This window comes from Artemia franciscana, chromosome 9, assembly GCF_032884065.1.
Source record: "Artemia franciscana chromosome 9, ASM3288406v1, whole genome shotgun sequence".
NCBI lineage: Eukaryota > Metazoa > Arthropoda > Branchiopoda > Anostraca > Artemiidae > Artemia > Artemia franciscana.
In genome coordinates this window covers 12,035,201-12,049,298 of record NC_088871.1, presented here as the reverse complement: position 1 = coordinate 12,049,298, position 14,098 = coordinate 12,035,201, and the positions used below count along the sequence as shown (strand labels likewise).

Sequence of the window (14,098 nt, the reverse complement as noted above, 5' to 3'; positions counted from 1 at the left end):
CTTCTTTCGGGTTGTATTGTTTCAGGAATTCCATCCAAGTGGGTGCTAGATACTCCTTTAATTCTTCCCATTTGTTATGATTGTTCAAAAGATCTAAGAAATGATACGGCTGATGCTTTAGAACCGGGGCTGCCATTTCATAATTATCCAAATAATTTTCCAGAACAGGTTTCACTTTCTATGGCTTGGGATAGAAACCAGGTTTGATGCGGTTATGGTGTACTATTACCTCTGTTTGTTTCTCTGAACGCCTCAAGATATATGTTAAATTGTTGGAAAGAGCCTTTATCACTCGGAAATGTCCATCCTATTTTTATTATAGCTTTTTTGGTCCTTCCAAATTTAGTTTTTGAACTCAGACTATATCTCCTATTTTATATTTCCTTGTATTTTTTATTCTACGATCATATTTGTCTTTTTGTTTACCTTAGCTTTTTTTAAGTTTTGAGCTACCTGTTCCATTGCCTTTTTAATTCTCATAGTCATTTCTTGTTTGTACTGACCCAGATTAGAGTATAAGCGCTCATTACCTATAGACTCCATACAAGTCTTGGGATCCCCCAAGTGCTTTATGAAAAACGGTGATTCTCCTGCAGTAGCAGAATAAGCGGTATTTATTGTGAATACTAACAACGGTAGGTGATCGTCTCAATGATTTGGTTCTTGCTTGGAATGAATACCGAACATGAATGCAAGCTCATGGTTTTTAACTATCTACTTTCCCATTACACATGCCCATATAAGCTGGTGCACACCAGCTCTTCATATTAAGGTAGCTGGTGACTTCGTCTAATAGTTTGGCCTGAAAACAAGGCCCATTCTCGGTTAGAACGGTCTTGGGAAAAATATCGTGTTCAGAAAGTAAGCGAGGGACCAGAGTTTTCGCAATGGTGCTTGCTTTTTTATTGGACACAGGGTAAGTGCATAAAAACGAGTTGAAATGGTCAAAGATGGTAAGAATTCATCTGTTTCCTCTAGCTGACACTGGAAGTCCATCACCTGATCACCAGATGTTAATTGACATCAAGTCTCCAAATCTGGATGATACTCCATAAGTCCCCAATTCTGCTCTTGGCATTTTCTGCGGTGATTTGTGTTTTGCGCAATCGTCGCAGCTCTGAGTAAATTCTAATGTTTGGAAAATAGAAATTTTCCTCGATTCTACCCATGGTTTTTGCTTCTCCCATATGGCAACCATTGGGCACATGTGAAAAATAAATGACTACTCCATTCAGACTCTTTGGTATAAATGGTATTAATCGGGTGTCATTTTGCCTATACGTCTGTAATGGCCTGTAGTACCTTCCTAAGACAATTTTGTCCTCGTCTAGTTCGTAATGATTTATGTCCTTCATATGATGCATGTAATGTTCAGGTAATTCCTGACCCTCCGCTATAAATATTTTCATTGATGAGCAATAATCATCTTTGTCCTGATGAAGTGTTATGTTTCTTATCAAAAAGATGGTGCTATCCTCCTGCATTTCGGCTATAGTCAGAGATTATTCTAATTTTTCTTATGGATTTCGAGACAGAAAATCTGGCAATATGCTACTACGCCCTTTGATGTCGATTGGAGTATAGTCAAAAGCTTGAAGATGAAGCACCCATCATGTTAACTTTGCGGAGTTAACCTTGTTAATCATTATGATTCTGAATGTCGCACCAGAATTCGTGATGGAGACAAAGGTTACAGAGGATATGGATCCCAGAGGCAGGACAATCAGCCAAATTGTTAACCCAGAGGAGAACAATCCAGAGAGTCTCCTTGAGGAAGGGGCAAATGACGATTTTTCAGACCATTTAGCGCTAACAGGAACATCCCAGGACCAAGGAAGATATACACACATGGAAGAGGTGGAGGACATTTTGTTAGAGAATTCATCCCTAGAAACCAAGGAATGGATAAGGCAAATGCAGCAGAAGAGTCATGGAACGATGCTACACCCAGCTCATTCTGGCCAAACTACATATCAGAAAACGATCATTGGGTGAGTTTAAACGAAAAGCCCAGTCTTTGAGGGTCGAAAAGGCTGCGAGTCACATTAGACCCTTGTACAGTCTTCAATGTTGCAATTTCAATAATTCTACAAATTTATCCATAGTTCGTTGTTTTAGTATGGAATGTCTTAAAAATGTACCTTGTTTTATTGATACGGGGGTTCCGACTTCAATGATCAGAAAGTAAGTAGGAGACTACCGTCAAATATACAAAATACAATTAAAAAATGTCCGAATAGCCTACCATCAGTCACAGGTCATCAGTTGAGAATTTTTTTGGGAATGCCATCTAAAACTTTATACAAATAAAGAAGGGATCATCGTGCGGATGATTATTTGCAGGAAACTGCCGTTTCCATGCATACTAGGGGTAGACGCACTTCGGAAATATGGTGAAATTTGGAATCTGAATAGTAATGAAATCAAAATCGCTAGCCCCACAATAAAGAGGGATTTTAGTTGCACAACTTTGCAAGATACTAATCCTTGCCAAAAGTATGAATTCAATAATCAGGTAAAAATAGAGGCAGGGACTTGCAGGGACTAAAACCTATTCAGGTTTTAGCACCGACAAATACTGAACCCAGTCAGTGAATTACAGCTTTAGTAGGAGGCTATACACTAGAGAAATATCTTTCTACTGTTGGTCGAAAGTTGGACCATAGAAAAAGGGACAGCGTACTTGAAAGTGTCCAATTTGAGAAATCAAAAGGTCAAGATTTCAAAAATTAAGCTAGGAGTAGCAGAACCGATTTCTCATGAAAATATCAGGTCACTTGAAAATTCCAAGTTATGGGTGAATAGCATACAGGATACATCTTTCAATATTCCGTGGTTAAAGCAGGAGGAATATGAAATGACAAAAACTAAATTCTTGGCACAGTTTGACCTTAAACATTTTTCGCACAGCACCATGCAGCAAGTAGTTGAGATTTTGTGTGAATACAAATGGACTTTCACCAGGCGTAAGTCTAAGTATGGCTTGACACATTTGATTACACACAAAATACCCACAGAAGGCCCAGCGGTTAGAAATCAACCATACAGACACTGTATCATCTACGATCGTGGCTGGACGAACAAATTAAAGACTTGGAAACACAAGGGGTCATCAAAGAAGCTGTTAGCGAATAGTGTTTTCTATTGATTATTGTGCGAAAGAAAGATAATATGTGGCGATATTGTGTGGATTTTAGAGCCTTGAACGCTGTTACAGTGAAAGATGTAATGAAATTCCCCGCAGAGATTTCATTTTGGACTCACTATTAGGATCTAAGTTCTACAGTAGTTTCTATCTGGCAAATAGCACTAGATCTGAAACCAACCATAAGGCAACCGTCATATTGGAGGATGGTAGGACATTCAAATTTCAGCGGATGCCTTTTGCTTTGGCTTTCAGTCCAAATTGTTTCAGCAGACTCATGAATTTAGTTCTGAAAGAGAACCACCAGGAAAAGTTCTCTCAAACCAATGCCAAAAAGAAAACAGACACACTGAATTATTTGGATGATGTCATTTTGTTCACTGAAACAGTTGAAAGTCATTTGGATGGACTAAAACGAATTTTGGGAATACTCGAGAGAGCATGTTTGAATGTAATCCCAAAAACTACAAATGAAACTGATGAAACTACAAATGAAATGAAAATTACAAATGATGGTCGTCTTAGGGATCATTTCTCTAAACCCAGATAAACTAGAAATTATCAAGCAAATAAAGCCTCCAAAGAATCAAAAAACTTGTAGAGCAGTAAGTGGATTATTAAGCTATTTCTGGCGCTATGTTCAAAACTAGGCTACTCTCGCTAAACCTCTTACCGACCTCCTTAAGAAATCTGGAAATTTCGAATGTCTTCCAGCAGCAGTAGAATCCCTTTTAAAACTGAAACAGGAATTGTTAAAAGCTCCTGTGTTAGAACTTCCCAGCTTCCCAACCTTTCTCTTGATTTTTGCTTACAAACGGAAGCATTGTCAGTAGGTAAGGGAGCCGTGCTCTTCAATATTAATCTTAATTGAAAGGAATCGATTATTCAATATGCTATTCGTGCTTTAACTGAGGCTGAAAGAAAGTATTCCACAATTGAACGAGAATGTTTAACTGTCTTCGTGTATATGAAGCATTTTCGACAATTTCTCTTGGCGAAAAAATCTACTTTGAGGGTAGACCAAAAATTGTTAATTTGGTTTCATACCATGCAAAACAGCTCCGCAATGTTAACACGATGGGTGCTTCGTTTTCAAGCATTCGATCATACTCCAATCGACATCAAAGGGCGTAGTAGCATATTGCCAGATTTTCTGTCTCGATTTCCATAAGAAAAATCAGAACAATATCTGACTATAACCAAAATGCAAGAGGATAGCGCCATTCTTTCGATAAGAAACATAGCACTTCATCAGGACAAAGATGATTATTGCTCATCAATGAAAATATTTATAGCGGAGGGTAAGGAATTACCTGAACACTACATGCATCATATGAAGGACATAGATCATTACAAACTAGACGAAGACAAAAATGTCTTGGGAAGGCACTACAGGCTATTAGACGATAGGCAAAATGACACCCAATTAATACCATTTATACCAAAGAGTCTTAATGGAGTAGTCATTTATTTCTCACATATGGTCAATGGTTGCTATATGGGAGAAGCAAAAACCATGGGTAGAATCGAGGGAAATTTCTATTTTCCAAACATTAGAATTTACTCAGATTAGGCTTTCCATAGTAATAGCAGGTGATCTCCTGTCTTTTCAGATTTGTCCTTTGGTCTCCTCTTTGGCCTTTAGTATGAAATCGCTTCCCATTGTCATTTGACTCCTCCCATCTGGGCCGACAAAATTTTCTACACCTGTCCTGCTGAGTTTCCTTCAAAAATCTTACTGGTTTCCTACCCCGATCCTTGTTATGCTCTCCTACTGTTATATCTATCAACATTTGTTTAAATTTTTCATTGTTTTATCTATTTGTATTTCTCTTTCTATGAGCCTTATGGCTTCTTCTGGTGATTCTGGTTTTTGAGAAAGTAAAAGTCTAATTAATTTTTTCGGCAATCCCTATGTAAGGAGCAACCTGGCTCAATACTAACCGAAACTCTAAAAAACGGAATTTTCATACCAATAGATACATGAAAAGAATCATATTCTTATGATGATTTCAACTATATATGTTTACTTTTATCCATCAAAAGTTACGAGCCTGAGAAAATTCGGCCTATTTTCAAAAAAAGGGAGAAACACCCCCTAAAAGTCATAGAGCCATAATGAAAATCACACCGTCAGATTCAGCGTATAAGATAACCCTGTTGAAGAGGTTTCAAGCTCTTATTTGCAAAAATACGGAGTTTTTTTTTACCAGAATAAAGATCTTGGATGCGTGTTTATTTTTTTTTTTTTATTGTTTTGGTTGTTTTTTAGTTACCCCAGGGGTTTTCGTGTCGACTCGGTGCTCCTAGAATATCGCGAGAAGCCTCATATGAATAGAAATTCTAAGTTCTAGTGCTCTTTTTAAGCGACCAAAAAAATTGGAGGTCAACTATGCCATCTCCAACGCTCATCGCTTTCTAAAGTTACCAGATCAAAATTTTGAGATAGCCATTTTGTTCAGCATAGTCGAAAAATCTAATAACTATGTCTTTGAGGATGAATTAATCCCCCACAGTTCCCGGGGGAAGGGATGCAAGCTATGAACTTCGCTCATTCTTTACGTATAGTATTGGTTATTGTGAAGTATACAGACGTTTTCAGGGGAGATTTTTTTGGGTGGGAGGTTGGGGGGCTACGTCGCAGCATCTTTTTATGGAGGAATTTTTCATGGGGAAGTTAATTTTTCCATGAAGGGGGTGCTGGATTCCCCTTCACTATTTAAAAAACGAGCAGAAATTAAATAAAAAAACAAATTTTTTCAACAGAAAGTAAGGAGCAACATCAAAACTTAAAACGAACTGAAATTACTGCACATATGAGGGGGTTTGCCCTCTCGCCAATACCTCAATCTTTACTGTAAGTTTTTTTAGTACTATCAAAAGAGCTATTTATTCTAATTAAACGGCTTTTGTGATTCAGGGGTCATTATTAAAGAATTGGAACAATATTCAAACTTTAGTGTAAATAGTGAGGTTTTGACGAACGGGTCATCCTCCTCATATATGTTATAATTTCTCTTCGTTTTCAGTTTTAGTGCTGCTTCTTACTTTCAGTTGCAAACATGTCTCCATGATGTTATGGTAGCCTGATAGCCCTGGTAGAAAAAAAGGAGCAAAAGGAGACGCATCAGTGCTGTTTGTTTAACAAAGTGGAGATCAACTTTGCTAATTAACTAATTTTGGTAATTAACTAATGGTAATTAACCACTTTGGTAATTAACTAATACAAGGTTTAATCGAGCATTCTGATTCCAATGATGATCTTTTTAATTCAATATAACGCCATTTTTGAGGGGTTTCAGGCTTTTATCGAAATCGCCATAAATTTGTTTTCCCAATAGACTTTAACTCTTGAGATTAATAGTTACCATTTCTGAACCATCGTCAGATGGCATATTTTTTTGTGGTAGTTTTTTTTTAATGTGTTTTTCATATTATTGTTACTATGGCTTGTCGTTCGCTCTTTGCCAGGTTGCGACTACTGCTACAATCATGATTGCTCAATGCCACTGTGTGGCCACGGAATTTGACATAAACCAACTGTTTAACAAGATGATTTTTATTCGATTTATTTTTAAGGTTATTTTTTTAATAGTTCCCAATCAATGAATACTAATGTTTGTCATTATTTCGAAAGGGGCAAGAAAATGAGATAGTGAGAGAAAAATTGGCAGAAGAGGATGATGAAAAAAAGAAAGCAAGAGAGAGAACAGAAATAGAAAGATAAGAAAGACAAAGACAGAGAAGACTTGGTTAAATAGTAATAATGACAGAGATATAGTTTTTGACAGAGAGAAAGAGGCAGACAAAGACACAGAGGGAGAGAGAAAGCCAAAAAGATATTCCGAATTTTAATTCTCTGCTTTCTTTAAGCATGGACCAACCACTTGTTTTCTATAATTAGTTGTACCAATGATTTTTAATTATTGTGTTTATATCGATTTATTATTGGATTCCATTATAGATTTTTCAATTTTATATTCGATTTACTTTTCAACGTCATCCTTCACTTACGCCAGAAGATGTTTTTTTTTGTTATATACATTCAAATCGGTGAATACCCATTTTTGTTATGATTTCGAAAGAGAGAAAAGAGGGAGAGAGAGAGAGAGAGAGAGAGAAAGGGGAAGAAGGAGATATAGGGGGAGAGAAAACAAAAAGAAAAGAAGTGAGCAAGGAAAGAGAGATATATTTCAAGAAAGAAATCTAAGGAAAGAAAGAGAGGGGTGGGTAAATGGAGATAAATTGTGTGTGAGTGTTTATGTCTGAGTGTGTTTGTGTGTATGTGTCTGTTTGAGAGAGACAGGGATTCAGAAGTTTTAATTCTCTGCTTTCTTTAGACATGGATCCAGTCGTCGTTTGCTTTAGGATTAAATATTATCCCCCGGAGCCATTTCGGTTGAGGGATGAAACACGGCACCAAATTTATTTGCAACTGAAAAGAGATTTACAACATGGACGCCTTTACAGTCCCGGTCCTGGACAGGAAATGGCCTTACTTGCTGCCTTATGTGTACAGAGTATGTACAATATACTATATTTATAACTTTTTATTTGCTACCATGCTATTTTGTCCTTGCTATATTTCAAATTTAATGGTGAAAGGAGAATAAAAAAAACTTATATTTTTATATTGTTGACTTTTAATAAATCTTAAAGCTCGTGCATACCAAATTATCAACCTCATTCTTCCAATTATGTGAGGACTCGACTACTCGACTACTCATATTCGACTACTTGACTCGTAAGTGAAGTGCTACTCGACTTTCTCATATTCGACTTCGGCTCCAGAACACCTTGAAACACAAATTCTTAAAGCACCAAGGAAAGTGAAAATGAAATTTGAATGTTTGAATCGGTTAATTGGAAACCATTTATATCTTGAAAAATTAATAAAAATTGGCAACTAACTTTTTGAAAACCTCCAAATGCATTTATGTGGTTTTAGGCTGTAGCGGTTTTTGGCTATAGCAGTTTTTGGCCTTATTTAGAAATCCAAAGACGAATTAAAAATCTACAACAACAAAAATTAGCTGAAGGTTTTTTTTTAAACTGTCTTTGGTATTACAGATTGCTAAAATTTCAATTTTTAGGAACAAAAACTGTTGCTGAATTTGACTAATTAGTTTCTCTTATTTGTTTTCATGGTTTAGCCTGACAACAGTGTTAGGAAATGTATTATTGTCCTAAAAACTTCATTACATTTAAATAACCAGAAGAAAAACCATAGCAGTATTTTGGTAGCAGTACGCCTAAGATGGGTTCAGACCGAATCATTGTTTTTATTTTGATATTCTTGGTTCGGTAAGAACATGCTGTTACTTTAAATTAATTAAAAAAAAATTCCAAGAAAGAAGTTTTCAAAGAAAAGTAAAGGCCATATTAAACTTAAGACCAGCAAATACAAATATCTGTTAAAATTCAAACTAGAAACATCAAGAAATTACTATTAAAGAATAAATGAAACCCAAACCAAACAGAAATTCAATAAAAAATCATAGCAAACAAACATACAACAAGTACCAATATAAATGAATAAATTACAAGGAATTAATATTAAAGAACAAATAACTCAAAACGAACAGAAATGAAATAAACAATCATAGAAAACAAACATACAATAGGTACAAATACAAATGAATAAATGAATCTTAAGACGAGTGAATCCTATGTTGAATAAACAAATCAAGCTAGAAACGAATAAAAATCACTATAAACAAGAGCGCGGGTTTTCTCTCCTTCTCTTACTGTAAAATTATAAACCTACTAAGTGATAGGCGCTTTACTGAAAATGAATTATATTAAAAATATTTTCTTGTGTACTTGTTACAACATTGAAAACAAACCTAAAAATTAGATTTAAATATAGAGTTAAAAATTAGGGTTAAAAATCATTTTGAAATGATGAGCTTTCAGCAATTAATACCATTAAATATCAAATATTCATTTTAATTCTATTACTTATTTCCATGAGTGTCCAAGACAAATTTAGTGTCACTGCAAACAAGAGTTTGAATACTGCACCCTTCCTTAGCTGTAAAAGCCTAAAGCCTACTGCGTCAATGGCGCTTCATTGAAAACAAATTATATTAAAAATATTTCCTTTTTTAGTTAAAAAAAAGTCATCATTGAAAATGAAAATGAAAATTACAGCGAAATAAAATCTTGAACTGATTATCTTTCAACAATTGATTTCATTATATATCAAATATTCTGTTTGATTTTATTCCTGCTTTCCAAGACTGTTCAAGACACATATAGTTTTCAGTAAAGCGCCAATGACGCAGAAAGTTTTGGACTTCTACAGTGAGAAAAGAAGGCAAAACCCACGCTATTGTTTGTGGTGATTTTTGTTCGTTTCAAGCTTGATTTGTATATTCAACTTAGGTTTCAATCGTCTTAATATTTATTTATTCATTTATATTAGTACCTATTATATGTCTGTTTACTATGATTGTTTATTTGATTTCTGTTCGTTTTGGGTTTCATTTATTCTTTAATAGTAATACTTTTTGTATGTTTTCTTGCCATGACTGTTTATTTAATTTCTGTTCTTTGGGGGTTTCATTTATTCTTTAATAGTAATTTCTTGTCATTTCTAGTTTGAATTTTAACAGGTATTTGTATCTGCTTATCTTAAGTTTAATATGGACTTTACTTTTCTTTGAAAAACTTTTTTTTCAGAAAGTTTTTTTACTTTAATTTTTGTTCGTTTTCTATTGTAAAAAGTTTCAAATTCTTAGAAAATACCTTATTTAAAAATAATTTTTTTTCAACAGCAAACTTTCATCAAAATATCAAAACTAGTATCAAAGCACCAAATTATAAAAAAAAAACAGCAAGCATCTAAGTAAACAAGGTATTAAGGTAAACAAAGTATCGATGTAACAATAAGCAAGCTTCGTAGCTCAGAGCCCTTTTCCTGGGGCTGGGAGAGCGAGAGGGTTCAAAACTGGTAGCAAATTTATTGTTTTGAACAAGATGGCCACCTCAAAATTTTGCCGAGATGCCCTTTTGGAAAGTGGGGCGTGGGCTAATGGCCCATTGATCACTTTTGACTCTTATGAAAAGGACTAAAATTTTCAATTTCTGATCAAATGAGACCCTTCCAAAGTTAATGCGGACTCCCCTTCCACAAAAAACTTATTTTCTAAAAATCGAAAACTTGCACAAGCTCCAATCCTTTCCCTGGGGGCTATGAAGGATTTCTCAACCCCTAAATATAGCAATTTGAATTTAGGACTATTTTGAACAAAACGGCTATTTCAAAATATTTATAGGATGCATTTGAGGAAAAAGACACAGGGGGGAGGGAGATTGTTACTTTTTGATCATTTTTGATTCTTAAAAAGGGTAAATAAGTTTCAATTTACGATCAATGAGCTTCTTCTAAAGTGTATGCGACCACACCTTCCATAGAAGCTTTATATTTTAACGATGGGCTGCTAGTAGAGCTCGCAGCCCTTTCCCCCTGCGCTGGGGGGGATTCAAACCCGTAACCATAGCTATTTTACATTTGGACGAATTTGAACAAAATGGCTAATACAAAATGTTGATCGAAAAACTTATAAAAAAGGCGTAGGGGGGGGGGGGGTTGCCTACCGTCTGATTACTCTTGAATTTTAAAAAGAGAGCTAGAACTTACAATTTAAATCGAACGAGGCTTATCTGAAGTCTATACGATTACAACAGCTTGCCAGTTGGAAGTTCCATGAAATACTTTGCGAATTTGAATTAAAGAGCTTGCTTTCTCATGCCGCAACCAAAGAAAGACCAAAGAGGAGCAAGGGCAAGTAAGGGAGAAACTGTTGGACTATTATATAAATGAGAACGTCGAGCTCTACTTAGATAAGAAACGTTTGAAGCCAGGGATGCATACGCAGCCTGTATCTTGCTGGCATAATTTTTAATTGCCAGATTTACAGTTTCTTTCAAATTTAGTCCAATAGGCATGCCCAGGTAAGCAAGGTTGCTTGTCAAAGGAACCTCAGAGATGGATAGACTTTTTGAGTTTCTATTCCCTTTATAGTTGAATCGTAGAACAACTGTTTTATCAGCATTAAAGATCAAACCAATGTGTTCGTACTATTCTTGGAGAAAGTCAAAGGTTGAAGAGCATCCTTAAAAAGTGCAGGAAAGGTTTAGTAGGTCATCCGCAAACGTAACTAGCGAAAGATCAATTTCTTTGAAGATAAATGTAGAGTTCAACTTATCCTGAGCACCAGTAACGCAATTATTAAACAAAACTGGAGAAGTCAGAGCTCCTTGGCGTACACCTTTTAGAATCGGAAATAGTTGAATACCATCTTTAATTCCAGCCTTCAGATTTCTACACATGTATCTTAAACAAGTAATTACCGCATCATCAGTACCTTTCAAAAAGGCCTCCAGCAAAACCTGCGAAAATATGCACGAGTCAAAAGCTCTTGCACCATCGGGTGCCCATAAGACCAAAAAATCACCTCTTTCTTCAATTAAATAAAAAAAAATAGTTTTTTTTTAACTGAAAGTAAGGAGCAACATTAAAACTTAAAACGAACAGAAATTACTCCGTGTATGAAAGGGGCTGTTCCCTTCTCAACGCCTCGCTCTTTACGCTAAAGTTTGACTCTTTTTTCTCAATTCTACTTTATTAAACAGTAAAAAACTTTAGCGTAAAGAGTGGGGAGTCGAGGAACAGTTGAAAATGTAATTGAAAGTATGGACATAATTAGAAGCCAGTTACTTGAAAAAAACATCTTTCCATACTAAAAATGGCTCACAAAATTTGAGCGCCAATATATTTAACTTATGGACTTTAAGAACTTTAGTTCAATTTCACTTTCTGGAGCACATGTCACATAAATACTCGTCAGGAGTGTCACATCCAGGAAATCCTTGATGTGCCCATAATGCACAAGAAGTGTACCGATACCACATCTCTCCATCTTTCCCTGTGTCTTCACAAGAGAAACTGGTTCCTTTACCCATATTTGTCAAAAAAAGCTCACTTTTTGATTCTTCTTCACAAATGTTTTCCTCATCGATCGATTCGCTTTTTTTTTCTTGAAGTAGGATTTTCATCGGTGTTGAAGTCAAGATCTGAGAATGTTGCTTTAGTCTCGCTCCTTTTCTTGGTTCATCAGCACAACTACTGCATCCAGGTAGAGGTGAAATCTCTTATATAGACACATCAATTTCTTTGTTAGGCTGAATATGAACTTTTTTAAATTGGGCTGAGGATTCTAAGTTTTGTTCAGTCATGACTTCTCCCTGTGTTTTTGAGCCCACTTGATGCTTTTGCAATCGTAGCAACTGGTGAATAGACCTTGTTGAATATATCTGCTACATTGCAAGGGATAATTTTTACTAAGTTCCTGATTGTCATGAGCAAATCACATTCCCTTTTGTAAGCAGCGTTCAAGGCTGAGTAAAATACTACATCCAGAAGCTGAAGCCTATGTGATGTATGGGGCGACAGCAACACTATAACAATCCCTTTCTCCCTACAAATATCCTAAGCCTCAGATGAGCAATGAGTAGAATGGTTGTCCAGAATGAGAAGCATTTTGTTGTCATTACTGACATGAGTAAACTGAGCAAAGTATTTTAACCAAATAACGAACAGTTCTTCATTGATCCTGCCTGTCTTAGAGCATGAGTAAACTGATCCAGGTGGTACGTTTTTTTTCTAAGAGCGGAGACATACGAGATCGAGGAAAAATAAACATAGATGGAGCATAAAGCCCCCTCAACTCATTGAACACGCAACTGTAATGTTTTTGTCCCTTCCCCAACTTGTTATAGAGCCCACAGGTTTTTCGCCCCGTTCTGCCAGTATTAGACCGGGGTCCTGCACAGTACTTCCTCTTTGAAGAAGAAGAAGAAGAAGAAGAAGAAGATAAGATTTATTCATCACGAAAACCACATACAATATTACATTTTACTATTTCCCCAGAGGCTCTTTGGCCTGTAAAAAAGGGGAAAATAAACGAGCCACTTACTCAGAGAAGAAATAAAAATTAAATAATCACTTACTCACAGAGAGAAGAGCAAAAAGGAGAAGAGAGGAAAATATAAATAAAATGAAAAACTATAGAAAACAAAACTAAATAGACTAATAGATTGAACAGACTAAATTAATTATGTAGATCTGTAGATAAAATAGACTCCAATGAAATAATAAGGAAATATATATGCATACATACACGCATAAACACATATAAAAAGAGATAAAATAATTTCTAAGAAACCAATGAATTTTTAATAGTTTTTTTGAAGAAACCGAATGAGTGGCACCTTCGAGCTGATTCGGGCAACTTATTCCATACAATATAACTCGCAATTAAAGGATTAAAGTCTGATCTTACACAAGGAGTAAAAGGAACTTGAATATGATTTTCGGTATTGCGAAGATTATAATTATTCTGATCAGAGATGAAAGATGGCTGAACACTTAGGGGAAGGGGAGGTCACTATGAAGGTGAGAAAAAGTAAAACATGCACACGAAAGAATATACAGTGACTCGAGATCAAGTAATGGGATTACTCTTGAACGGCTAGTTTCCTTAATGAGGTTTCTAGCTTTATTATAAACCTTAGAAAGTGGTTTTAACAGTGAAGGAAAGGTTGACATCCATACTATTGGACAGTAGGAAACGTAAGATCGGATCAAGGAGTGAAAAAGGATTTCCAAAATTGATCCAGGGAAAATATGTTTGAGTTTCCTTAAAATACCAAGACTCCTGCATATCTTCATTTTAATCAAATCAATGTGACGCTTGAAAGACAAGTTTTCATCAACAAGAATGCCCAAAAAAACGAACATATCGATCTTTAGATCCGTGAATTATCCCATTTGGCTGATGAATTTCTGATAACTTGGGATAAATCTGAGAAACGTGCGAAAATATCAAAAAAATTGGATTTTGAATAATTTAGGGTAAGAAAATTAGCATCAAGCCATGAAATTAC

At 35.5% G+C, this 14,098-nt stretch overlaps 1 protein-coding gene across 1 annotated transcript in view; it reads left to right on the top strand.

The window, feature by feature from the left end:
- LOC136031004 (FERM domain-containing protein 5-like) overlaps positions 1-14,098 on the top strand; it is a 223,743-nt gene that overhangs the window by 42,540 nt on the left and 167,105 nt on the right. Inside the window, exon 4 of the mRNA XM_065710166.1 lies at positions 7,486-7,665. Coding sequence (XP_065566238.1) covers positions 7,486-7,665 — 180 coding nt within the window. The remainder of the gene's footprint in view (positions 1-7,485; positions 7,666-14,098) is intronic.